General features: G+C 33.1%; 2 protein-coding genes across 3 annotated transcripts; both read right to left on the bottom strand.

The window, feature by feature from the left end:
* Positions 1 to 364: 364 nt before the first annotated feature.
* Positions 365 to 9,468, bottom strand: LOC148629752 (PAT complex subunit Asterix-like). The gene is made up of 4 exons (XM_088556642.1): positions 9,243 to 9,468; positions 3,398 to 3,497; positions 1,324 to 1,421; positions 365 to 703 (listed from the first exon to the last, which is right to left on the bottom strand). Exons 1-4 carry the CDS (start codon positions 9,296 to 9,298, stop codon positions 637 to 639), a joined length of 321 nt encoding a protein of 106 aa, XP_088412768.1. The 5' UTR covers positions 9,299 to 9,468; the 3' UTR covers positions 365 to 636.
* Positions 9,469 to 10,959: 1,491 nt separating this feature from the next.
* On the bottom strand, positions 10,960 to 26,217 carry LOC148629751 (uncharacterized). Of its 2 annotated transcripts, XM_088556617.1 has the most exons (4): positions 26,113 to 26,209; positions 24,285 to 24,332; positions 15,051 to 15,580; positions 10,960 to 12,807 (listed from the first exon to the last, which is right to left on the bottom strand). In XM_088556617.1, coding segments are annotated over exons 3-4 (528 nt in total). In that variant the 5' UTR covers positions 15,578 to 15,580; positions 24,285 to 24,332; positions 26,113 to 26,209; the 3' UTR covers positions 10,960 to 12,806. The 2 variants fall into 2 exon arrangements, with proteins under 2 accessions (XP_088412743.1, XP_088412733.1); XM_088556607.1 differs by lacking the exon at positions 24,285 to 24,332 and having other exon boundaries at positions 26,113 to 26,217.
* Between the last annotated feature and the right edge of the window lie 771 nt (positions 26,218 to 26,988).

Raw genomic sequence — 26,988 nt, 5'->3', positions numbered from 1 at the left:
GTTAACTGGACAATTTATAACGAGATTTAAACCTTTCATCATTCTGATAGGTATTTTACTATGCTTCTGAAAAAGTTTAAATATCTGGGTTAAAACTCCATTTAACAACCAAAGACATTTTATCATGAAATGATCATTCAAACAAGAGAATACCAACTCCAATCCCTACAGTCAACCATATAACTTGCTGTAACCAACATGAAACTTTATGGCTAACAAAAAAGTGCCAGGTGACACAACCTGAAGTAAATATAAAAGAGTTCTAATGATGCAAATTGGATGTAGAAAGCAGAACAAAATATGGTCTGAAGTTGAAGTAAATCAGATTACTGGTAGTCTGCATATATAAGTATGTAATATCAAATTATTTCATTGACTTTTATTGCACAAATGTTAAAGGTTAATGACAGTCTTATGTGAACATATTTACATCTAGAATACACAATAACAATTTTCTTTATGATGAAACTTAATAAATATGTGATAGCAATGTTCAATATTGTCATCTCTGTTACAAGAGTTGAACAAAAAACAGTAACCTGAATGCCGTTTTGGCATTTTAAACTTTAGTCTATTTATGTTCAATATCTTGGTGTTACTCTTCTATTCAGATCATCCCATCCTGCTGTGTTTGTGCTACCATGGTGGAGACATAGGCTGTGGATTCTGTAAGTATGACATAACTACTGCTGATATAGATAACCTAAAATATGAAATACAAGATATTGTTATACAGTAAATAACACTGAAAAGTATACTAGTAATTGTTCATGGGGTACCAATTTTCGTGGTTTTTGTAGGCTTGGCAAACCATGAAATTTGGTACCAAACAAAAAGATTTCCCTTTCATGTATATGACGAAATTTCTAAATTCACCAATTCAAGACTGAATGTACTGATTTTTTTAAACCATGAATTTGGTACCCACTAACAGAAGTTTGGCATTTTCATGAGTGTTAATACAAAACTTACGCCTGAAGTGTAGTAACTGCATATTAATATTTAATTCATACAATTTAGTATTTTATAAACATTTTTTTATATTTTATATTATTCATGATTAATAGTACAGACTGACAACAACAGTAATTGTCTAGAGCTAAATATGTGACTAACAATTGAAATTCAATTTAGGTACATAAAGTTTCTTGCAAGTTAAGTTTTACATGTGAAAATTTTTTCTACTTGCTAACATATGAATGAGATTCTTCATTTTTGTCAACATTATGGTTCGGAAACTATTTTAACTATATACTAATATTCTAATCTAAACCAAAGATTCAAGTAATTTGAATTTCAAACCTTTGGACCATCCTTACTTACATAAAACTACTAAGCATCTGTTTAGTATCTTCTGATGTTCTGGAGTTGGCAAAGCTTATAAAGGAACAATATACTGCAGCCCATGCACACCACTTCAACTGAAATTTTCAAATAAAACATAACTTTCAACACGATTTATAGCAACTTCCCAAAATGCTTCAAAGAACAAAAATAATAAAATTGATATTGCTTTCTTTATTAGGTCTCCTGCCAAATTCTTTTTTAGTTTAGATATCAGTCCTTGATTAAAAAATACTCAGTTTCTTCTAAAATTAAAGAACTTAATTGAGCACGCTCACATACCCCACATGTCCCCATGTTGGATACTCAAGTAAATTTCAAACTCCAGACTTGAGTTTTAATTAATCCAAAGTCATTATCATCATAGCGGAACAAAACAAATATTTGACCTGTAATTTAACATGGTGAACTTATATACAAAAAATCATGTCATAATCTGCAAGCGTTTAGAAAAAAAGTCCAGAAAACAGTATCCACATTTTGACGCAAGCGTAACATCACCATCATGTTTTGGAAATTTTGACACGGAATTGAAGATTACATCTTCTAGCAATGGGTTTTAAATTTTATCAAGGTCATTAAATGTCCAGTAAACACATGTACACAAAAGGTGATGAAAACTAACCACATCAGTTTTGAAGTTTTTCAATGCCACGTCTTCGTCAACATGAGAGGGATAGAGCATTTGGCATGGTTCAAGCAGGTATGCACCATATTGACGTTGCATTACACTTCGGTTAATGAGTAGATGGAGGCAAACAGGTTCTGATAGATCACATAGACTTCATAGTGGGCGTCACAAAGAAACAACTTTACGCCAAGACCGTCATATTTGGCTCATTCATCTGCGTGACCGGTTCATTCCTGCAAAAGTGACTGCAGGACAAACACAAGGGCATTATAATCCCAGAATATCTGCTCAGACTGTTCACAATAGACTAAAGGCAGGTGGTTTGCAATCATGTTGTCCTGTTGTTGCGCCATTCTTACTAGACGTCACCACTTAGCACGTTTTCTGTGGGTCAGAGCACGTCATTACTGGACAGGTAGGAGATGGCAGAGCATCATTTTTAGTGACAAATCATGTTTCCACTTGTGTAGGAGCGATGGCAGAATGAGAGTGTACAGATGTTGAAATGAACGGTACTCATACCCCTGCATTTACGAGTGTGATCCATTTGGTGGCCACAGCGTAAATGGCATGGGGTGAAATTACCCACAGTGTAAAAATCATAAATGGTAACTTGAATGCTGTTCGGTATCGTGATGAAATTTTGGCACCTATTGTTCAACCTTTCATTGTCCGGCATGGGAATCGGCATACTTTCCAACAGGAAAATGCAAGATGTCAAGTGTCACACATATGCAACCAACTTTTCGCACAGAATAACATTAATGTACTGCCATGGCCGGCATTGTCACCTAATTTGTCAACAATTGAACATTTGTGGGATGACGTTGACAAATGTGTACATAGGCTCCCACAACCGCCAGAATAGATAGATCAACTCAGAAACGCTTTACTCGAAGAATGGAATAACATTTCTCAAGCACGTATCCAACATATGATTGGTTCTATATGTCGCAGATTAACAGCAGTAATCCAAGCAAGGGGCGGTCATACTCGTTATTGACTTTTCAATGTGATGTTTTAAACATGACAACTTTCGAAATCTTGTGCAATGTAATGAAACAACTTTTGTTTGTTTTCTTTTTTGAATCTCAATTGTTAAATGACAATATATATTGAAATATATGTTACCTAATATTTTGTTAAGAATGTGATTATACATTTTTTTATAAAAAAAAATTGGTATTGTTTCTTTTTTGGTCTAGTATAAAATACAAAAGGAGACATACATGTACATGTAGTTACATTTTGTATAAAGGAATAGAGCAAACTGAAACTTTTAACATTTGATTATTCCAATACATGAAGCATTAAAAAACAATAAGCCAAATCATAATATACAATGACAATATGGGTTGTATTGATACATGTATCACTCATTCATTATAGATATGATCTTGAAGTTTGATTTTGTTTACTCACCTTCATCATTAATCCACACATGCTAAATATCATACCAAGAAGATTCATATAATCTGGTGTGGGATCATCTGATGGTCCACCTTGTGGTGGGGGTTTGTATCTAAATGAAAGAATATTGGCTGTTAGCTTAAATGAATAGGTGTCTAAAATGGCAACCCTGCAAAATCATACCTGCCAACTGACCCAGTTCTCGTGGAACAAACTCTCCAAAATGATTTTTCATCATACATCATTTCAGACCCATGGTGGTTGGTCACAGTTTTAACCCATCAGCTTCATCATCTTGGAAAAATGACCCACCCAGGAAGCAATTTTAATAAATGTCCTACTAAAAGTGTTCAAATATCACCAACAAATGTAAACCAGAGGAAAGGAAGACAAGGGTTCAAACTTACTTTCACTTTGAGAGAAAACAATATAATTTGTCGATGGATACAGCAATGAACTACTCTGTTACAGTGATTTTTCCAACTATTTTTTTGGGAAGGGGCTTGTGACGGCTATTGGAATAAGGGTGAGTAAAATTATTCTATATACAAGGATTTTTCAAAGCAGGTTAAAGTACTGGTAAGTCCTCATTAGGGCAACACGGACATAAAATATGATAGATTGCAATGCACTCACATCATGGATGTGAAAAGTCAAAATTTAGAAAAAGCGTGGATATACACCAAAGGATCAGACGTTTTGAAACAAGAACAACAAAATATTCTGATAATGTTTAAAGTTACATATGGGATTTGACAGCTGAAATTTGTGAAATTTTAAACATATTTCTTTTTGGACCAAATTTCAAACCCAAAATAAGGGTTGCAAAAAACATGACTATGATTCACACCATCTATATTCCTTGTGTAATGATGTATTAGGGTTATTATCCACGATAGCACATTTTTATGTTGGCAAGTACATTTATGTAAATGTTACATCGTACACTTACGTGAAATAAAGTTGAGTTTTTGTAGGTCATACATAAGTTTGGGTCCATTTTGACTAATTATCAAGTTTTACATGTACCAGTACATGTATGTACATGAATTTTTTTTCCATCCAAAAATTCAAATTATAGAATAAAATTGATGATTCCTTTAACATTCTGTATAACTGGTAATATTTGCAGGTTTCAAATATTGTGACTTCTCTATGAAGAAGGGTAGTAAATTTTTTCAGTGTTTATTTTCACATCTTCAGATTTTATTGTATGAAAATTGCATATTAAATTTTGGGAGTTAAATTTGCCAAACTTGTATTTTCGTGATTCCCTAAATCCTGTTAATATAGCAAAAATTAGAACCTAATGTTTCCCGTTAAACAATATTCTGAATCTGACCCTTATCCAACCAGTCACAACCATTGCTTTGAATATCATTAATTTGCGAACCAAAGATCTCCAAACTTATGGCAAACATGCTTTAAGCTTTTTGAAAGATATCATCATGATGATACCAGAAACAATTTATTACACATTAAAAAAAAATGCATACATGTATATTTTGTATGGTCACTACTTACATTTTGTACATGTACATGTGAATTCAAGCTTGAAACATATTTTGAATAGTTCATTTGTGGCAAACACATTTTAAAGACAGGAACTGTTAGAATTTTTCATACTTCCAGTGAAAAATAATATAAATGGTACTGTTCTGTTCAAAAGTACATGTAACAGGCTCTGCCCAACTCATCATGCACAATTTTACATGTACATGTAATTAAATGTCAACAATACATAGAACATCATGTAAAATGGTCGAAGTTATATAATAAATTAAATCTATGTAATGAATATGGTATCAGCATACAGGAAAATGAATTCTGGTTTTAATTAGGAAGGTTGTACAAGCAGGATTTTAACCTGACAGTCTTAAGAATCATTTGAAGTGCAGTGCTCCACTGTACTACATGTACTTAAATCCATCTTTCTGTATGGCACATTGTTCGGACCCTTAACCTGATATATACCGGTAAGTATCCAAACTAGAGGCTCAAGAGAGCCTGAATTGTTCACCTGGTTAACCATTTGCTTATTTGAAAAACTTGAGGAATGAGACAGGCTAAGTTAAAATCAACTAAATTGTCAAATGCAAGAAATGCTTTTCATAGCATTTTCATGACATGAACCAGAATTTTGCTAAAGGCAACAATTTTTGAATTTTTTTCAAAAACCTGTCTTACGACCCTAAGTTCCATTTTTGGTATAGGCAGCCATATCTATTCACAGATTAAAAATCACAACAGTCATTTTGAGCACAATACACTAAAGAACTATTATGCTTATTTTCATTCAATGATCTTAAATGGTTTTAGAGAAGATTTTCAAAGTTGTACATGTTAAAAAAACAACAAAAAAAACTGTTTCAGGGGTCATAACTCCTACATTGGTCAATGAATGGTTTTGAAAATTTCGGCATAAGTCCTTCTCATGATGCTTAACAATTTCACCCTGCCAGAAATTTGCTAAAGGCAACGGTTTTTGAATTATTTGCAAAAAACTGCCATCTGACCCCTATGTTCTATTTTTAGTAATGGCAGCCATGTTTTTTCATGAATCAACAATCCCAATGGTCAAAATGCCAACTTTCATTGAATTCTGTGCAATGGATTTTGAGAAAAAGATTTTCAAAGTTGCACATGCGAAAAATGCAAAAAAACTGTTTCAGGGGCCATAACTCCTACATCAGTTGACCAATCGTTTTGAAAATTTCGGCATAGGTCCGCCTCATAATGTTGAACAATATTATCCGTGCCAGAAATTTGCTAAAGGCAACAATTTTGGAGTTATTTGCAAAAAAACAGCAATCTGACCCCTATGTTCTATTTTTAGTAACAGCTGCCATGTTTTTTCAAAGAACAAAAATCCCAAATGTCATTTTGTGCAGAACACCCTAAGGAACAACCATGCCAAGTTTAAAATCTGTCATTCCAGTAGTTTTAGAGAAGAAGATTTTTAAAAATTTGTCCACGACGCCGATGACGGACGCCATGATGGCATAAGCTCACTTGACCCTCGGCCAGGTGAGCTAATAAAAAGGAAACGAGTTGCAAGGTGACAGGAAATTTTGACTACAGAAACTTAAAATGCAATTCTTCATGTTTATACTTGTACAGTTATTATATAGGATATAGGTATTGGAAATGCAAAAAATACCAGTTTTAAATATTGTAAATTTCGATATGCTGTACACGTCTTTCAAGGATAACCTCTCATCAGCAGCATTAAAATCAAATGTGTAGGAAGATCATAATCAAAATATTAGTTCTATACAAGAAGTACTCATAACCAACTCTATCGAAAGAGGAAGCCAAATCCATCACCGAGAGGTTCTACCATATGCAATGCAAGGAATGAAACCTCTGTGTTTTACGTGTTTTTAAATTTGGAATTCTGTAAGATTTTATAAATATGGTAAAATAGCATTTGAATGTGACTACCAGAGAAGCTCCTGATAGCGAACCCATATTTTAGGGGTTTATGCAGCATTTACTGATAATAGTGAGCACAACTCAAGCTGCGGTAAAGCCAAAGAGAGAGTTGGGAGCTCTTTACCAACATGCAGTTTGCACATGTAAGTTAATGGGGTAGAGAATGATGAGAACAAACAATTCACCTTTCAGAAGTGACATGTTGCGGAGAGAATGCAAAATGTTATGAATGTCCATTATTTTTAAAACTTAAGGAAGTCTTTGATGTCTAAAAATATACCTTGAATAGCAAAAAGGGTTGGAAGTACATTTGTACATGTATGTACAATGTTTACTTTATGCAAACATCACATTGTAATCAATCTTGTCCTTTTTAAGTCCAAAATTCAGTTCCTAAGACAAAATATATGAAAATGCCTCAGTTGTAGGTGAAAGAACATATGAACCTACATTTCCAAACACACATAAATATTTTATTCATTTTTAAAACAATTTATTAAATTTTTTTTATGATCAATTTCATTTAAAAAATACAGATGTACATGTAAGTAAGGCTGAAAAAATCAATTGTTACAATGTATGTTTCAGGTCACTCTACCGACCCTCCTTCAGGCCCCTACCCTAAAGTTTTGATTGTAATTTTGAAAAAAAAATCAGTTCCAAAGCATATTGACTGTCTTACAGAAAAAGAAAAGAAAATTAAGCCAAAGATTTTTTTCTATCCTAGATGGAAAAACAAAGAGTTAAAAATACTGCTTGTTTATACTTAGAATTGATTGTAAACAGACATGTGAGTGTGCTCTTGGCCACTGTTTGATTGTTGCAGATTTGGCTTTTATTGAATTTTGGTGTTAAACTTATCTCATTTCAAATTAAAGAAAAATAAATAAAAAAAAAATTTAAATCCCTACCTACCGACCCTACAAAATTTAAGAAGGGTGATCAGAAACACAAAATTATTATTATTTTTTTTGGGCCTAAATTCCCTACTTGCGGAGCACGGGATGCAGCCATATTTTATCCTGTTTTTGCAGAGTTACCTCCCGTACGAGCAGGTGTAATTTTGAAGTCTCTCTCATCGATGTTCGGAATTGGGTGCAGAAAAAAGAGGTAACTCGAATGAAAATGGAATCCCCAGCAGACAAACACAACAGTGTTTCTAAAATTTACAGGGTGTTTCATTTTGTTGGTAGGTTACATAAGAATGATTTTCATTTGTATCCCGTATAAAGAAAATTTATGGCAGGGTCAGTAGAACGAGAAATTCCCTTTTGATCTTTTAGATTTTCTGAAGTATCGTCGATATCAGATGGAAAACCTTACGTGTTCCGAATAGACACCTACTCCAAAGGGAAATAAATGTTGACAAAATGTTGGTCCGCAAGGCGGGAATAGTCAACAATCTCTGCTGACTTACACACATGCAGCAATCTCAGCTAATGCATAGTTCTGTTCTGTTGACATGTGCAATTTATAGTGAAATCTAATAAGCAAGCAAAGTTTGCTCTTAAATGTATAGATATTGGTTTAAAAATACATCATACTGACACTTGAGAAACTTTTGTCCAAGCAAAACACATTGGGATCCATTAAAGCTCATATACAGTGAAAAGCAAGCAAGACAAAACATTTAAAAGACATCTACAAGTATGTTATTTTTCAAAAAAGCGATTTCCAGTTGGAAGGAACTTAATAAAACTCTGCAAGCTACATGTACAACAAATCCTGTACAGTTCTTACAATAATATTATGTATATCTGGAATGCCCTTTGCCATCTCCCACTTATTACAGATGCAAAATTCCTAAAAAAAACTTGGCAAAATGATAAATGGCATGAACTGATGAACTGGGAGAAGTCTACAATTTGTTGAAAAGGGAACCTGATACCTTCCTTATATTATTTGGAACGTACTGGCACCGAACATGTAATTTTTCAGTAGAATTATGAAATATTCTGTTAGATTCTGCTTTTAAAAATAATGTCTTATCTGTTCCGAACATACATGTAAGGTAACAACTGCCTACTCTTGCCTCATGAATTACATGTGCGATTCAAAATTTCAACAAATCAGGGTCACTTGTGAAAAATGATCAAAACTTCAATAAAAAATGCAATTTTTGTAGCAAGTATGATCTCAGCATACAGGAACATGATTCCAGAAACGAATAAGGTATATATAGGTGTAACATGTACAATTTCAACTTGAAAGTCATAAGAATAGAAGCCGTTGAAGGGCGACACTCCGCTGTACCGCTGAATCTCCAACTTTTTGTATGGCAGATCGTTCTGACCCCCAACCCTACATATCAATATCCAAAAAAAAAGAGTAGGGTTGCTGGGTCAGAGGAAATTCGGACTATGATCTAAACTAAAGTGAGGCCGAGGGAGTGCGGCGATTACACAATTTGAAATGCGTTTACCTAACGACTTTATTCGGCCTTCTTGGGTCGATGGAATTATTTCCAGCACCAGTCATTGCAGTTTCTATGTGCTCAGTTTAAACTGGACTTGAAATTTCGCTGTTTTTCCTACTCTACTACAGTACAGGACAACAAAAATCAAGAGACTTGATGAGGCAGGAGGGTAGTGACTAAAATTGTATTAATTTATCTCTCTGAACGTCTAAAAGTTATCATTTATTCAAACACTTTGATGACCTGACAAGAAAAGTAAATCGCTTTTTCATTCGGGTTTATATACTTTCCGGACATACATGTACGTGTATAAGGCATGGCTAGTGCCACGTAAATTCATATTAAAGTTTCTTGCCCCCCCAGGCCCTTGGAACCAGGATGTTTTTTAATCACAATAAATATCATTAAAATAATTTTATTTCAATATTTGAGTCATTATGTATATTCTACGACATCTGTTGATACTATACCCAGTTTTTCGTCAGTCTATGAACAACATTAAATAGCGAGCGGACATGTCTGAGAACATAAGAACTCAAATATGAAAACAAAATGATTTAATAATATTGTTGTGACCAAAAAAATCCTAGTCCCAAGAGCCTGTGGTTTGTAAGTGTGTCACAGAGATTTGCAAACAATCTTTAGTTTGATATCTGTATAACAAATAGCAATAAAAGGATTTTTTGCACGAACAAAATAATAGCTTTGCTTTTTGAATTCCTATGCAATTAACATGTATGCAATTAAGTGGAATCTACTGTATTGTTATTAACCTTTCCTTCGGACAACAGTCTATCAGTTTCATAAGGTCATTTTATTCCCCCAGGTTTGGACTATGTCTGTCCGTCAGTCCAGCAAATCAGTTTTCTGCACTTTTTTGTCATGCTTGCAGATATCTGATATTTGGTACATTGCTTTACTATGGCAAGTTACAGATTAAGGTCAAATTTTGTTCCGGTACATTGATTTTTGGCTGAGTTATAACCCTTGGATTTAGAAAATTCATGCAATAACTTTCTTTGCCGCACCCTTTTCCCTCATGCTTGCAGATATACATTAAATATTTAGTACATTGTTTAACATGACAAATTACAGTTAAAATTCGAATTGTGTTCTGGTCCATTGTTTTTTGTTTTTTTTTGCTGAGTTATGACCCTTGGACATTTAAAACTAGTGAAAAAACTTAGTATTCTGCACTTTATCATCATGCTTGCAAGTATATGTTTGATATTTGGTTCATTGTTCACATTAACAAATTGCAGATCAAGCTCATTTTTTCCTGATCTGTATAACTTTTGCCAATTACGGCCCTTGGACATTTTTATTCTGCAATTTTCTCTTACAAGTTAAGCATGAAGTTTACATTCTGTTCTCTTAAACTTAAATTCATTATGGTAGGGGACATTGTAATGCCATGCAATTCTCTCAAAATGCTTGATAATTTAAGAATATCAAACTGAGCTCAATATCAAATGGATGTAACAGGCTTTGAACTGTGCAATAAGGGGAGACATGGTACAAGTCAGCATGCAAAAGCAATATACTAAATATCAAAGCATTCTTCTTATATAAAAGAATAGATTTTTTTCTATTCCTCAAACAGAAGCTTGGAAATCAGTAACAGAAAAGTGGAGCAGAGGGACAAGTAGATGGACTAGTGATTGTAACATAGCTTACAAGTTATAATAGTACAATAAAAAGCATAGGCCATAAACAAAGACACTTATTTCAAATCCAATACTTCTTTATTGACAAAATTAAGTTGGTTTGATAACATTTTTACATAAATAACCAAAATATGACAGTATAAACCTAGAACAAGATCACAGGTATATGTCTTTAAAAATATTCTCACTTTATTTAACTTCTCTTATTATTACCCCAGAATTATCTTATAATTAACTAAGAATCATTTAAGAAATGTGTTATTTAAATTCACCCTGTACAACCATGATTGAAAATAGAAGCAAAAACATTTTTTTATGGAAATTAGTATAGTTGTTTGTTTTAACATATTTTTCTTGGTATTCATGAATCTCTTTTGAAGAGTACCACTAAAACTTTGTCATTTAAATATACAATAGTGTCAGTATGAAATCAAGATTTATAGTCTAATGACTGCATGGGACTATTACTACAAATTTGGCCTTGTAGACCATATTATTTTTTATTCTGAAATTCTGCATCAAGAACACAAGAAAATAGTTGTAATACTCTTCCTTTGTTCATTAACTCTCCTTCATTGAAGGAGTCATTTACTACTCAATAGAACACATCTGGTAGAAGTATATATTAGCATGTTAATGAGTTAAAAGTACAGCCATCGCTTACTTTAAGAGTCTTTGATTTACATTTTGTATTTTTCAATTTCTCTTTATTATAAATTATTTCTTTTGATTACCGCTATGGCCTTGGTTCCCTTGATTACTCTTTCTTAGTCTTTACCAAAATCACTACAATTATAACTGAATTTTAGAACATTAATATATGCTTTTATTTCAAAAAGGAATGAAGATTTATTGTTTACATGCTTTAATACAGATTTCAAAAATGAAAAAAGGGATATACTTCCTGAACAGTAACTGGTAATGATATTTAATAAATAATTATAAAATTATGAATACAATGAAACATTACAACACTCACAAAGCAAGTCATGAAACAGCACTTCTTATGCTTTTACACAAATAAAAAATACAAAAAAGTACTGTAATGCCAAAAAAAAAAAATACAATTTTTTGTGTGAGTAAAACTCTTTATAACATTTTAAAAAATATAATCTATATTTAAATGCATGAATTTATTGATGTATTTAAAAAATAACTATACAGAAAATTACGAGATAATATTCTCTGTTCACCTTTAAACTTATTGTAAACAAAAGCAAAACAAAAAACCTATAAATATTGTCATAACCTTTTATAATAAAGCTTAAAAAAAAATCAGATAATAAGTGTTCTATAGAACATGCATGTTTATATCATGATTACATTGTCAAGTTAAAAAAAAAATCTTAATTATCTGCTTTGAGCATTACGTTCTCAGTTACAACTGATAAATCAAACTTATAAATTAATGTAGGCAGTTAAAATGGAGAAAGAAAATCTGAAAATATATCTACAGTTTTAAGAAAAGAACATAGTTTTTGTCATGAAATGTTGTTCATGACCTTTTTATGCACAACTTAACACATACACTATTAATTTATCTGAACACTGGGAAATCACTGTGGTAGCCATTTAAAAGTCATACAACAGTTTCAACATATAAAGCAAGCGTAAGCTAACTGTACAGCAAAAACTAAGTCAAAACAAGTACAGTAACTTGCAGTAAAGTGATCACACAACATGTTTACTTTTTATGGATAGGATATTCAACTATCAGTTCTAGCTCAAATGAACCCAACCTTACATATATACACAGACAATTTACAGTCTAACAATAAAGTACATTTTTTTTCATTTCACTTTTTTGGAACATATTCTGGAACAAATCTACAGCTTCATCTGTTATCCATACAATTCATGATGTTGAAAATGATGACATTCCTTCTTAGTCCATGTTTTTTTTTCTAGAAATTTAAACAAAAGATATTAAATGAGTGAATTAGAAAGAAACAAAATGCTCCATGAAGTAAAGAATAATACAACTAGAAGCAGTTGTACCCTGAACAGCTGGGTTAAGTATGGATTGTGCATTTTATCTAGATAAATTTCTGAATTTGGATTCTTAGTAAAAAAAAATTGGCACAGCTTATGCTTCTGACACAGGACTTTCTGAAATCCTTATATTAACTTATTATGTTCAATCCATGGTTACATCCTGCATATTGAAGAAGCCCAAGAATTCATTTTCTTTTAAGCAAATGCAGTTTAATTTTGGACCCTTTGGGTCCAAATTCAATTTGATGTTAACTCGAAACTTTGAATCAATGCCCATTGAAATCAAAATGTTAATTCAAAACTTTGAATCAATCCCTATCGAAATCAGTCACAAATATAAAATAAATACTTTATATAAAGTTATATAAAATGCTCATTCTTAATCATTTGGGGCCACAAACCTAAAATAAAATGCTTCACAAGTGGCAGTTAATACAGCTGCAGATGTTCAGTGTAGAATATTTGGGACAAGTATGGATGCATCTTTCAAGCTTGATACAGCCTTACATTTTGACTTCAAGCAGAAATTTGACACAGGATAGGACTTTGACCAGAATCCAAGATATCGATTCTCTTTTACTCAAGTTATCATGAAAACATCAGGAAAATGTTTAATTCAGGCCATTTTATGCCCCTACTAGTTTCAAGTCACAACCCCCAAAATCCAAGCCTTTCCTTTAGTTGTACGGCACATTGTGGTACAATTTCAAAAAGATGCATTTACTTGTAGTAAACTTATTGTCCAGACTTCAGGAAAATGCTTGATTTTGGTCCCTATTTTGCCTCTCACTCCAAAAAAGTTCAAGTCTTACCCACAAAAATCAATCCAAGTGTGGTCTTAGTGGTATAGAATTTGCCGAAACTACGCAGACTTTTTGTATCGCGCTAGAACTCTAACAAATAGGCTTCTGGAACAGGATTATGTTGCTACAAGATTGAAGTCAGCACTACAGAAGTTTTATGGTCGTCATCATGAACTCGTGGATCGTTATGGTGTATCCATCAGCACCATGAAAACTAATTTATTCAATGGGTCATGGTTTTCCTTTCCTCGTTTGTCTACCCTGGACTTGACTTTTTATGAGCAACTCGGCGGGTGTTTCTAGAAAAGCAGAGGACACTTACCCTACCGGTGCACCTGGTCCATGCTCCCAGTTTTTAGTGGAGTCTGAGTTGCTCATTTGCTTTTGTTACTTTGTATGTATGATTTTAGTTACTTTATGTTCTTTGTTGTGCATGTCTGTTTTCCATGTCTGGTCTTCGTCCCTGGATTACATTCTTTTGATTACCGCTATAACCTTGGTTCCCTTGATTACTCTTGGAACAATATCATGAACATCCATGATTTTTCTTAAGTTATATTGTTAAATTCCGTGAAATGCTAGTTTCAGTCCCTTTTTGCTCCCTATTCCAAAAGGGTTCTGTCCATAACTCCTTGAATCAATACCAACCTTTCTTTTACAGTCCAGATTTTTGTAGTGAAATTTTATTAAGCTCACCAATTAATACTTAAGTTTATCACACAGACACAAAGTTTCTACAGATGACAGCAACATGCCATAATACAACTGCAATATTTTTGTGGTTGTATAAAAATCTATTCCAATCTTCCTTTTGTACTGAAGATTTATACAGACAATGTCTACTACATAAGTTACAGCACACAAACCATGTGTCTATAGACAACAATGATGCAAGTGCATTACTGTTATACAAATTCATCTTTATTTATTTTTTAATTTTAGCTTTCAGCTATTCCCTACAAAAAGCATTTTTTACTGAATTCTGAGAAAAATGATGGAACATATTGAAAGGATACATGATGGTAAACATTATGCTGGTTTCTATTTTGAAACAGTTGGAATTTCATGCATTCTGTCAGTACAATAGTTACTATTCCTCTTAAGTATCATTCTCTTCAGGCCTCAGTGTCACAAAAATTGAAAATTCTTCATTGTTTGTAATATTATCAATTTTGAATTTGATTGGAGTTACAATGGATATTAAGAATGTTCTCAGTCTAAAGTAAATTTTTTTTTAAAGTTTTATGGCATTCATGCCTGATCTTAGAAGCTAATTCTCTGAATAAGTTTTTCTCATTTTAAGGAAAAGTTTTCTTCAATGCAAAATATTTCACTTTGAAAATCCTTACCACAAAGCCAGTTTGTCATCATCTGTAATACTGTCTAGAGATGAAGGCAGTATGACATCTTCACCTCCTTCTATTGTCATTATGACATCTGCAGCATGTTCATGTTTAAGATCAGTCAGGTTTTCTTCCTGACTGTTCTGAGCACTGGATGGTTGTACTGCCAAAACATAAGAAGGCTGGTCACAGGTACTACCGGTACATGAGCTTTGATTCATTCCAGAGGCATAGTTTATCTTATCGACAAGGTCAATTCTTTGAATGACTTCTAACAACTTCTTGAGAAAACTTAAGTTGTTTTTCTTGATATATTCTCGTCTGTCCAGAAAGGCTAACAGATCCAGTGCATTACTAACAGACCTCTTTTCTTTATCAGTAATTTTTTTATTTGTCTGCAATACAAGTATCATTGCAGAAAAATCTTCAATAGTTAATGATTTCCCAACAAATACCAACATTTGTGAGTACTTGTTGGGAAAATCTGATGATTGCTTACATCGTCTGTGCATATTATATATTTTGTGCTCCATGGTCTAAAAAGAAAAAAAAAATTTTGGATTAAATGTCATCATCAAACACTTTAAATCTAACATCTCACATTGCATTAATTTTTACAACTTATACTGTTAACTAAGACTATTGAAAGCCAGATAGAGACTTGACACATTTAAACCTTGACATTTTCATGAAAACAACACTTATTTTCATAATCACATATCTTTGTTAATTGCATAATTTACTTATTTTCAATAATTTTGCAATGAAGAAAAAATTAAATCGTGGATAATAAGTCCCTTATTACAGAATACATATTTGAAAGAATGTTAATTGTGAAATCAAAAAGCCCCAAAATGGAATTGACATCCTTAGGCATGGAGATTTATTGGTTAACAGTAATTTACTGCACATTAGCATCTATATGCATATGGTGATAAGCATAGCTCTGATTTTCTTCAAAACTGATGACTGATCATAAATGTATAAAGTTTTACTACTAAAAAGTATATAATGGCAGATTTTTCTAACAGCTCATAATCAGTGGCATAGTTCAAAAATCGACTGAATGGTGAGAGTTTCCATATGTTTGATCTTGTCTTGAATCATCTGATATGTTACTGAGTAAAATACCCAGTGTTTTCTTTAAGGAGGATGTAAACATTTGATTAAAAGTACAGAGCCCTAGACATTGTTTTCACTTGTTTTACCTAAAAAGCAATTGCCCACAAAATACAAGTTACTTCAATTTGACATAGTGATCAAACTCTAGGCCATATGTAAACATTCCCATACCTTTAATTTATTTGTCATAATTTTCAATATACTTTTTTTCAATGTAAAGTATATTAATAGCACTGAAATGAATAGTGGCAAAAAAATACCAATGAATATTATACCAGAAGTACAATTTATAGACACCAGAATCCAAAGATATGTCCAAAACATGAAAACAAGAAACAGAATCAAATACAAACTATACACACATGCTAAAACTGAAGATAAGAAAGGCCAAAGCAGCACTAAAAAATCATGTACTTGCAATATAAACCTCCCCAGAAGACCAGGAATGACACCAGGTGTCTCTGTAAGAGTAAGTATGTTCTGCTCTGCATGCAGCACATATTATATTTTATGTGAGTAAAATCCGGTAAGTATCAAGTTCAGGATCTAAAATGTGAAATCTAACTGAAGAAATTTTGTCTCATTCGTGAGATAGTAATAGAAACTTCACATCAGTCAACTATACTGTTACCACACACATACAACTTCTGTGGTGATGGTATGACAAATGCTGAACATGCCCCGGTCTCAAAAGCTATCACTCTAAGAAATTCAGTGTACAAATAACATGCACAACGGTGTATTTTTTACTGCAAAGGCCAGAAATATTGGTATATTACCACTAAGAAAGGGAAGGTTGAAAATTGAAAAGTCAAAATCATCACATTTGCCATTAAGTTCCAATTTCAAATATTCCACATCATCTATATGTATGTATATAGGTTAAGGTCTATGACCTAGACTCTCATAGGCGTAGCTTGCATTGAGGCAGCCGGTATAAAAAAAAAAAACAGAAAAGAAAAAAAAAGAAAGAAAACAAAAAGAAAACAAAACTGGACTGATAAAGAAAGGACAAAAGACAGTATGTCTCGTTGATTATGGTTTATTTTATACCCGGGATTTTATATGATAAATGTCCAGTCATGTTACCGTCTTCTTGTCGGTAATCTCTCATGTTTAATCCATTATTGGTTGTGATTTAGAATGTACAAGTTATGTCCCGCCATCGTTTGATTTGCGGAGAAAAAACTTGAAAGTGAAAATGAAACGGTCCACTCAGGCCAGTTTGACCGACCTGTTTAATAAAATGAGTAAGGATTCAAAATCATCCGAATCATCTAAAGAAAAGCACAAGTCGATGATCATCAAGATCAAGTCCCAATCACGACGTCTTCAAGTTGTCAACATAAGATTCCCAAAGGTATGCGTTTGATTCTATTTGTCTTGGAATTCTACAATAATTCTGTGAACAAAATTTGAATATTATTTCCTAATTTTAATAGAATTGAAGAGAAAGGTCGACATAGTATATGATGCAGTTATCATTCAATATCCATAAGTTATGAAGCAAAAGTTAAGCGAAATTGAGAAATTCTTCGAATCACTGATACGATAGTTGTGTTGGGAATACAGAACATTCCTTTCCGTGGACATCATTGGGATAAAGAATCAAAGACCGAAGATGGCAATTTTGGACAGTTACTACGGAAATCTGGAGAGGCTCCAGTCCTGAAAGATCACCTAGAAACTGCAGCATATAACGCTAAGTATACAAGTCCTCACTCACATTCAGAACAAAATCATTAATTTGGCAGGACACCCAGTTAGAGAAACTATAATCAGACGTATCAAAGATGCTTAATGGTTTTCAGTAAAGGCGGATGAATTTACTGATGCTGGGACTAAAGAGCAAATGTCTGTATGCTTCAGATTTGTGGACAAGGAAGGTGATGTTTACGAAGATTTTGTAGATTCCATTGAGCTGGATGAAGTAGATGCAGATTCAATTTTTGCAGCTCTTCTGAAGATAATTGGCAATTGTGGATTAGACATTAGTAATCTGCGTGGTCAGGGCTATGATGGGGCATCCGTGATGTCCGGACAAACATCAGGAGTGTGGAAAAGGATACAGGAACATCAACCGAGAGCAATTTACCATCATTGCAGAGCTCGTGTCCTTAACCTTGTTGTTGCTTCATCTTGCAAATCGCTCACAGAGATAAGAAATGCCTTACGAAGGCTGAAAACACGGAACAGAACAACCATGACAAAAGATCGTCTCAATGGGTTGTCGTTGCTTCACAACCACAGGAGTGTTGACGTTGATAGAGAGCGTGTAGTCGATGCATTTGATGCACAGACGAATTGGAGCATTACACTATTAACATTCACTCCCTTGAATTAGTTATTAAACTTCTTGTTCGTACATTAAAACCTTGCAAAACTACTCAACTAATTTTATTATTTGAAACTAATTTGGGCTAAGAATTTACATTTTTGGGTGCAAAATTGTCCTCAGCGTATGGGGCCCCCCAGACCCCCTGCCTTGGTAAAAGGACGTAGCAAGCTATGCCCATGACTCTAGATATGAAACAGAAGGTGTACCAGTTGTTTCTTTAATTTCAAGTTCATTTGGGTAAATTGAATGTTAGCAATCCTTGAAATCAGGAAATATAAAAAAAAGTGTTCTAATGTAGGCTAAAGTGTAGGCAATTTCTAAGGGCATAATTCTTGCTATAATTTGTTACCAATTATCGGCTTTCATGGGATATTTAACTCTGACAATACTGTCATTGTGGATTTTTGAACTTGTCAATGAGATTCAATGTAAATGTAGCAACTTTTATCCAAATCACTTGAGAAATGTAGTTTGAGGCTGCTTACAGGGTGTGACAGAGGGATGTAAGAACCTGGACCATTTGTTAGTCAATGCATTACAGCAGGTAAAAAATGTAATTACCATAGTTGGTTCTTAACATTTTTGTATTTCATTAATATCTGAACTTGACTAATTCCCAGTCAAGTACCTATTATCTTTTTGTGCATTAAGTATAGTGTATCATTCTGCAAGGCACCAGTTATGAACTTAACTAGTTGTTTTAAATCTTTAGTAAGGAGTGCTTCAACAAAAGTAGTTAAATTTACAGAAAACATTTTAAACCAGGAACATCAAGTATGTATTAATCTTTGGATGTTCAAAAGTAAACTATTTGGCAATCATCTGCCTATTAGTCCAAAGGTACAGTAGTCAAAAGGTTTGATAGGTCTGAAATATAACCAGCACTCTTAAATAGAATTAAACACTAAATAATATTGGTTACATTATGTATGCCTTCACTAAATCACAAGTTACAAAACAAATTCTCAAAGTGTTATTCTTACTACAGCGATTAAGACTAAGTAACAATGTTAAATTGTCAACGCAGCATTGAAACTATTTCAATTTTCGCCCACTGAACAATTGCCCCCCCCCCCAAAAAAAAATCATTTCTAAAAACAGCACCCTTCCATTAGTTAGAAAAAGAATGTTATCATTTAAATTTGACGTGATAAAGTCAAAATAAACTGAAAGTTGACTTGAAATTTTAATTGCCATTCTGAGATTAGATTGGCATAGGACTTCAGATTAAATGAGATTAGATTGGCATACGACTTCAGATTAAATGAGATTAGAATGGCATAGGGCTTCAGATTTAATGCACATGTCTGTATCCTTATTCCCGAATTCATTATCTACAAAATCCAGTTCAGCACTTTCTCACGGATTAAATATATTCCTTAAGCTCTGTTCTCATGAGGAAAATTAATATTTACATAAACAAGTTTACCCATGTGCAAATTTACCTGAATTTACATCCATGTACATATGTGAATTTGCTAATATAAAGCATCCATAGATTCCTTTCAAATCCACACATCGATTGATGTAAAATGTAGGTGTTTTGAAGTTGGTTATTTTGGTAATTTTGGTCATTTTTTAATGAGGTCCTTAGTTATGTTATACATGTATTAATATATAACTATCTTTTATTAGGTTACTATTGAAATGTTGGTTACTGTTAATATCCATCTCCTCCAAATAATAAATAAAACCTTGGTCTCGTGCATGGGCAAAACATTTTCATTTACAGTCAATAACTTTATTATGTCTTGAAAGATGGGAAATTCAAAGTTTTGTGCCTTAAAATTACAATTACAGCTATAAAACAAGATTTCAATTTCTTAATTGCAAGTATATGTATGGCATATCCAGGTGAAGATTGCTGGTTTGGAATTCTGAACGAATTATTTTATTATTTCAAAAGATAGATGAATAAACATATAAGGGCCACTGTTTGAATAATTTTTTTTCATACTGTCAACTTTTTTGTCAAGTTAGAATTTCATACTTTTACGTCAGAATTTTCTACTCTATTATCAGAATTGACGATTTAATCGAAAGAAGTTTATTCCTTAACAAAAGGTGCATGCAGAGTCAAATACATGTTTTTTTGGGGTTTGGGATTTATAAAAACATGTATTTATTCTAAAATTCTTCCAAGTCCCACTCCTTGCAAATAAAATGCTTGTCTCTTTTCAGTTAGATGTTGAACTAGGTTCACTTGGCTCAAGTGCTCACAAGATTAGTTTTTGACACACTGAAACAGTCTTTTATGGGTCGTTGAAGACACAATAGCTGGTTATACATATTGTATAGTATTTTGAAATTTAATACATTAAAGTCATAAGAAGTCTTTTAAAAAAATTATTCTGCAAAAACAAATTAAAAAAATGTATTGCCTATAATGACTTGTATAGTGTTGGTGATAGTTTGCAAAACTTCAGTTTGACATAGTATTATGTCTCACTTCCTTCATTTCATACTTGTAAAGTGTTACTCTGAAGTAATTGCAACACAATTTTTAATTGGATTTATCGTTTAGTGTTATTTTGTCAATTTAGACCAGGAGATTAGAACTGACAAATCAGTTGTCTGAGCCAAGATTTTGCACCTTTGGTGACTTTGCACAATAGCAAAGTCATATATTTTTTCAAAGCCCTCCAGTAAAATCCTGCAGACTTTTAGCATTGAATATCTAAGTCTAGTCTGCTTTAAGCCCAGTAATTTTTCACTAATTTTATAAGTTCCTGTAGGGATTCTGACAATGTGTTCAGGGGTATTTGTCATTGCTGCCAGGTATTAAGAAAAATACCCTTATACCTAGAGCTTGAATGGCAAACTCAATAAACCTGATTTATGCATTAAGTATCATTAAGTAGCACTGCTTTTTGTTTTGGATCTGCCCCTGAGCCTGAGTGTTCTACAATATGAAGTCTTTATGCAAATAGTTTCAATTGTTTCTTAGAATAATAACAGCATTTACTTGTAAATGTATTAACCAGAATATATATGCGCCTTCTCCTAGAATATAGGCCACTATTACCTAAGATAACTAAAATGTGCATTCTGATTTAATATTATAAGTTACCAATTCATATTTTTAGTGTGACGTCACACTTTAATTTGATTGGAAAGTCAAGGAATTCCACCCGAGCCTTTCAAAACTACCACCACCATCTGTCGAGATGGAAAAATCAATATCTAAAATGTTCTGGATTATCTATTCTAAAGACTGTTTAAAACCAGATTTTTTTTATTGATTAGGAAAATAACTGCAACTGATTTTAAGTTTTCTGGGTTCTACATGTAAATATAATGTTAACAAAAAGTACCTATTAAGCGTCACTTCACTTCAGCTCCTAGACCTTGAAGTCCCAAGATATGAGCATGAATTAAAGCTCTTTTGCTTTATGCACACACAAATGTATATACATGTTTTAAAATTAATATATTAATTGCACAAAACCAGCATATATTTGATATTAAATCATAGTAAAAGTTATAGGTCTTAATTACTGATGCTGAACGTGTAGAAGAGAAGCAAGGATAATCATTTTATAAGTTGTTTGGTAATGCTAGAGATCGAATCCACAACCTTCAACCCAATCACAGCAAGCATTCAAACCATCAGATTTACCAAAAATCCACTAATTACTAGCATTGGACTAGAGAACCTTCAGACTATTTGGTCTTAAGAATTTAGGACCAATACCAAGGATTATTCTCTTAAGTCCCTGTTGTCTGTTGTCAGTTAAATTTGATACTCACATAGCCAAGTTTATAATAAGGCCTCTAAATAGTTAAATGTTTTAAAAAGGTTTGGGAAACAATTAAATAAACTGGGAAGATTAACAAATTTAATACCACTCTTTTCTCTTGTTGAACTTTAATTACTGTCCTACCACTTGGCACTTCTGTAGTGAGATACATACTAATAAAATGAAAAGAATTCAAGAAGAGCCCTCTAATTCATCTATAACGATTATGGTACAATGGTACATGTGAGGAGCTTTTAATAAAATAAAAAATGCCATCAGTGAAAGTAAGAAGAGTTAAAAATATTGCAATTGAAACTTTTAAGACAATAAATAGACAGAATTCAGTATATCTACAAGACGGAATTGGAATAAAAGAAAATAAATATAATTTTAGATATCAGTACACAGCAAAACTAACCAGCATTAGAACATCAAGCTATGGGTTGAATTCCTTTTAATATTTTGCTGCAAAAACCTAGAATGACTTGCCAGGCCATTTTCGCAATGAATCCTCATTTACTCAAGTCTTCTTAACTAATGAAATGGCAAGTCATGCCATTGTTCTGCTTGCTACTGATTACAAATCTGCTCATATGCTTTTACATTGTTGACTATTTTTAGTGCTGCTTTTCCATTTTAATTTAATTTGCATTTGCTTCCATTTGTTGACTAATAATTTGTGTATGTCTGTATGAAATGGAGTTTTTCTAGACAGATGTCATGAATTGTGTTTGTGATGTAAATGTTATTTTTTTTAATGCATGTATGACAATTTTAAAAGCTCCTAGGATCTTAAGTTGTTTTGTTTATACCAGTGGCGGATCTAATCTGAATTTCCTCTGACCGTACAACCCTCTTTTTTATTTGGATAATGATGTCAGGCTGGGATCAGAACAATGTGCCATACAAAATGTTAGAGATTCAGCGGTACCACAGAATACTACTCTTCAGCTGCTTCTAACGACTTCCAAGTAGAAATCGTGCATGTCACACCTACTTAGTTTGATTCCGAAATCATTTTCTTTTATGATGATACCATATTTGCTACAAAAAATACAGTTTTGATAATTTTTCACAAGAGACCCTGCTTTGTTGACATTTTGAATCACATTACATGTGACGTGGCGCAAGGCGAGAGGAGGCAGAGCTTGTTACTTAAAGTTCAAAATGGAGAAGACATGATTTTAAAACTGGAATCTAACAGAATAGTACATGTACATAATTCCAGTGAAACATTAAGTGTCCGCTACCGTTCCATTCCAAAAGTAACAATATCCAAATAAATAAGAGGACGGTTGCAGGGTCAGAGGAAATTTGGATATAGCAGTTCCAGAAGGGGTGCAGGGGTTGGCATCCTCTTTTCATTGGAAAGTTTGTAAATTTCATGAGTAAGATTGACAAAAAAATGGCAAATAATGTCCTAGCACTCCTTTTTCTGAGGAACCTCGGCTGGCACTCCTCTGTATCCGGCCCTGATTATACTATTGATGTGTGTAATTTGTTCAAATTGTTGACTCCAAATAAATTGTACTTACTTAACAATGATTTCAACTCAAAAACTTGTTGACAGTGTCAAGTCAAGTCAAGTAAACTTTATTTGAAGTTGATATATATCAAACAATAAACATAAACTCTGTAGAGCTTTTAAAATCGACATAAATAACACACAAGACATACACATTAACTTAAATCAACATGACATATAAATTATAAATAACATGCAAGTAATCAAGCACACAAAAAAAGCACTATAATAAAAGCAATGCAAACTGAATTTAAAACCAGATGTTACTAAGCAGCTAAAATCATTAAAATTAACATGCCAGCAAGATTAAAATAATAAATTGAAAGATTTAAAGATGATGTTGCATCTGTCAGTTGGGTAAGCCAAACTATTGGCAAAAGGAAAAAGAACATCCATTCCCCTCCCACTTGTTTATCAAACTTTTAAATTGATCAAGGCCCATGTCCCCTCTTAATTCATTTGGAAGTTGGTTCCACAATTTAGCTGCCCCGTAGCTGACAGAGTGCAGGCCATACCTGGTAGTGTTTACTCTTGGTGCATGTATGTTCACCAAGTTAATATACCTATAAGAGTAAGAACTTTCTTTAACAGTTATCATATCATGTAAGTATACAGGAGTAAGTTGCTTATTATTTTATATACATGTATAGCTAAAAATATCAATTGTCAAACTTTCAAGGATGGCATCTTAGACTTTATCAACAACTCTTCATATGTACTTTTATCATCATTATAAATAAAGAGTAAAGCCCTTTCTTGAATCTTTTCTAACTTTTTAGGACAGCCTTCATTACAAAAATGCCATACTAATGGACAAGAGTTGAAATTTGCTAGTATAAAAGAATAATATGTTGTAAGTTTACCAAATTCACTTCGATGATTTCCAGTTCTTTTTAATACATTTAAAGGGAAAGGCCATGTTGTTGTGAACGTCATAAATATTGAAAGTAATCTGTTAAATATTCATAAAAATTAAATTGAAACAAATTTCCTTTCCTTAATTAATAAATCGAGATTTATAATTAGGAAATTTGAATTTCCCGCACCTATGGGCGCCACCATGATCGGTTAGACTGTGACTTCAAGTCGGTTTGTAAAGTGAAAGTAAATAGGTAATTGATTACAATGTCCGATGAAATTGCAAATTTGCTTTTCCATTTTAATTTAATTTGCATTTGCTTCCATTTGTTGACTAATAATTTGTGTATGTCTGTATGAAATGGAGTTTTTCTAGACAGATGTCATGAATTGTGTTTGTGATGTAACGTTATTTTTTTAATGCATATATGACAATTTTAAAAGCTCCTAGGATCTTAAGTTGTTTTGTTTATACCAGTGGCGGATCTAATCTGAATTTCCTCTGACCGTACAACCCTCTTTTTTATTTGGATAATGATATGTCAGGCTGGGATCAGAACAATGTGCCATACAAAATGTTAGAGATTCAGCGGTACCACAGAATACTACTCTTCAGCTGCTTCTAACGACTTCCAAGTAGAAATCTTGCATGTCACACCTACTTAGTTTGATTCAAGTAGATTTACTTCATCCTGACAGAGGATATCATTACCATATAAATCAAAAATAATGTTCTCTAATTGAGTCTTACTGCCAATCGCAATAGCCTGAAACTTGTCAGAATTTGCTTTCATATGATTTATCTGATAACTATTTGATTAAAATACTCCTCTCCTGTTCCAGAGTACAATATTTTGTAGATCACTGCTGCTATATATAATATTGTCATCAGCATAGTTATATAAGTCACTTTTCGAAATAAAGTGAAATATATCATTAATAAAGATATTAATAAGGACCAGTCCCAAGATTGACCCCTGTGGAACCCCTTTATAGATGTCCAAAAAAGGACTGCATATGGCACCAATTTTGACACACTGCTTCCTATTTTAAGCTATCTATATATATAGGCATTTTCAGACAAACCATAACTTTTCAATTTCAGCAGGAGCAGATCATGTGGTAGACAATCAAACGCTTTTGACAGATCCATCAGTATAGCAGCGATGAATTTATTTTTATCTGAAGATTTACGCCAGTCCTCAATAATTTTGATCAAAATATCTTGACAACTGTAGCCAGGTCTAAAAGCAGACAAGAAAATGTTAAATCTGGTTTAAAAAAATCACATATCTGAGATTCAATAGCTCTTTCATAAAGTTTTGAGATGGTTGGCAGTACATTGTCACTGACTGATCTGTGGTTTCCTTTTTCTAGTGTGCTGTTTTCTTGAGAATTGGTACTACCTGTACTATTTTTAATGGTCGCATACAAGGATAAGATGCAAGCGCGATATACTACCACAGATGTCATTTGTTCACATACCTTTCTTTTGTAAGAGACGACTTCATACATCATGACATGAATACACTTGTCTAATTTTCTTTAAAAAAAATATGGCGCCAACAGAGTTATCTTCCCACGACGGTTAACTCGTACTCCTATCATTTCGTACCATAGAAGCTTGTATTATTCCCTTCAGCACCTGCGTATGGGGTGTTCATATCACAACTCATATATTATGCCATAGCTTGCCGAGACTACGCAGATGTTTTTGTACCGCGCTAGAATTCTAACAAATAGGCTTCTGGAGCAGGGTTATGTTGCTATGTACAAGATTGAAGTCATCACTACAAAAGTTTTATGGTCGGCATCATGAACTCGTGGATCGTTACGGTGTATCCATCTGCGCCATGAAAGCTGATTTGTTCAACGTGTCATAATTTTCCTTTCCTCTTTCGTCTACCCCGGACTTGACTTTTTATGAGCAACTCTGCGGGTGTTTCTAGAAAAGCAGAGGACGCTTACCCTACCGGTGGACCTTGTCCATGCTCCCAGTTTTTAGTGTAGTCCGAGTTTCTCATTTGCTTTTGTTAGTTTAATTTGTATGTATGATAATTTATGTGTATTTAACTTATGTGTAACTAGGACTCCTGCATATATGTACACTGTATGTATTGTATGTTTTATGTGTACAAGTTATAACTGTATGTGTAATTAGGACTTCTGTATATATGTACAGTACTGTATGTCTTGTATGTTTTATGTGTATACAACTGTATGTGTAAATGTTCAACTATATAGTATGTAATTATATGTCACGTTTTGTTGGTCTATATATATTGTTGTGTCAGTTCAAAAGATGTTTGTTATTTGTCTTGCCGACTTTTAACCCTTACCATGCGGGAACGGTAATATACG

This window comes from Perna viridis, chromosome 1 (assembly GCF_037379345.1).
Source record: "Perna viridis isolate PV_CMFRI_1.1 ecotype Kerala chromosome 1, ASM3737934v1, whole genome shotgun sequence".
NCBI lineage: Eukaryota > Metazoa > Mollusca > Bivalvia > Mytilida > Mytilidae > Perna > Perna viridis.
The sequence above is the reverse complement of the archived record's forward strand: the minus strand, read 5'-3'. Positions and strand labels throughout refer to the sequence as shown.

Bases quoted from the DNA above. Each gene is read 5' to 3' on its own strand.
- LOC148629751 (XM_088556607.1), bottom strand. From the start codon at position 26,145: ATGATGTATGAAGTCGTCTCTTACAAAAGAAAG. The intron at 15,581-26,112 runs GTATGTGAACAA...TTTTCTTTTTAG, and splicing joins TCGTCTCTTACAAAAGAAAG to ACCATGGAGCACAAAATATA.
- LOC148629752 (XM_088556642.1), bottom strand. From the start codon at position 9,298: ATGACTGGTGCTGGAAATAATTCCATCGACCCAAGAAGGCCGAATAAA. The intron at 1,422-3,397 runs GTGAGTAAACAA...TGAAAATTTCAG, and splicing joins TGTGTGGATTAATGATGAAG to TTGAAGTGGTGTGCATGGGC. The intron at 704-1,323 runs GTAAGTAAGGAT...TTCATATTTTAG, and splicing joins CAGATGCTTAGTAGTTTTAT to GTTATCTATATCAGCAGTAG.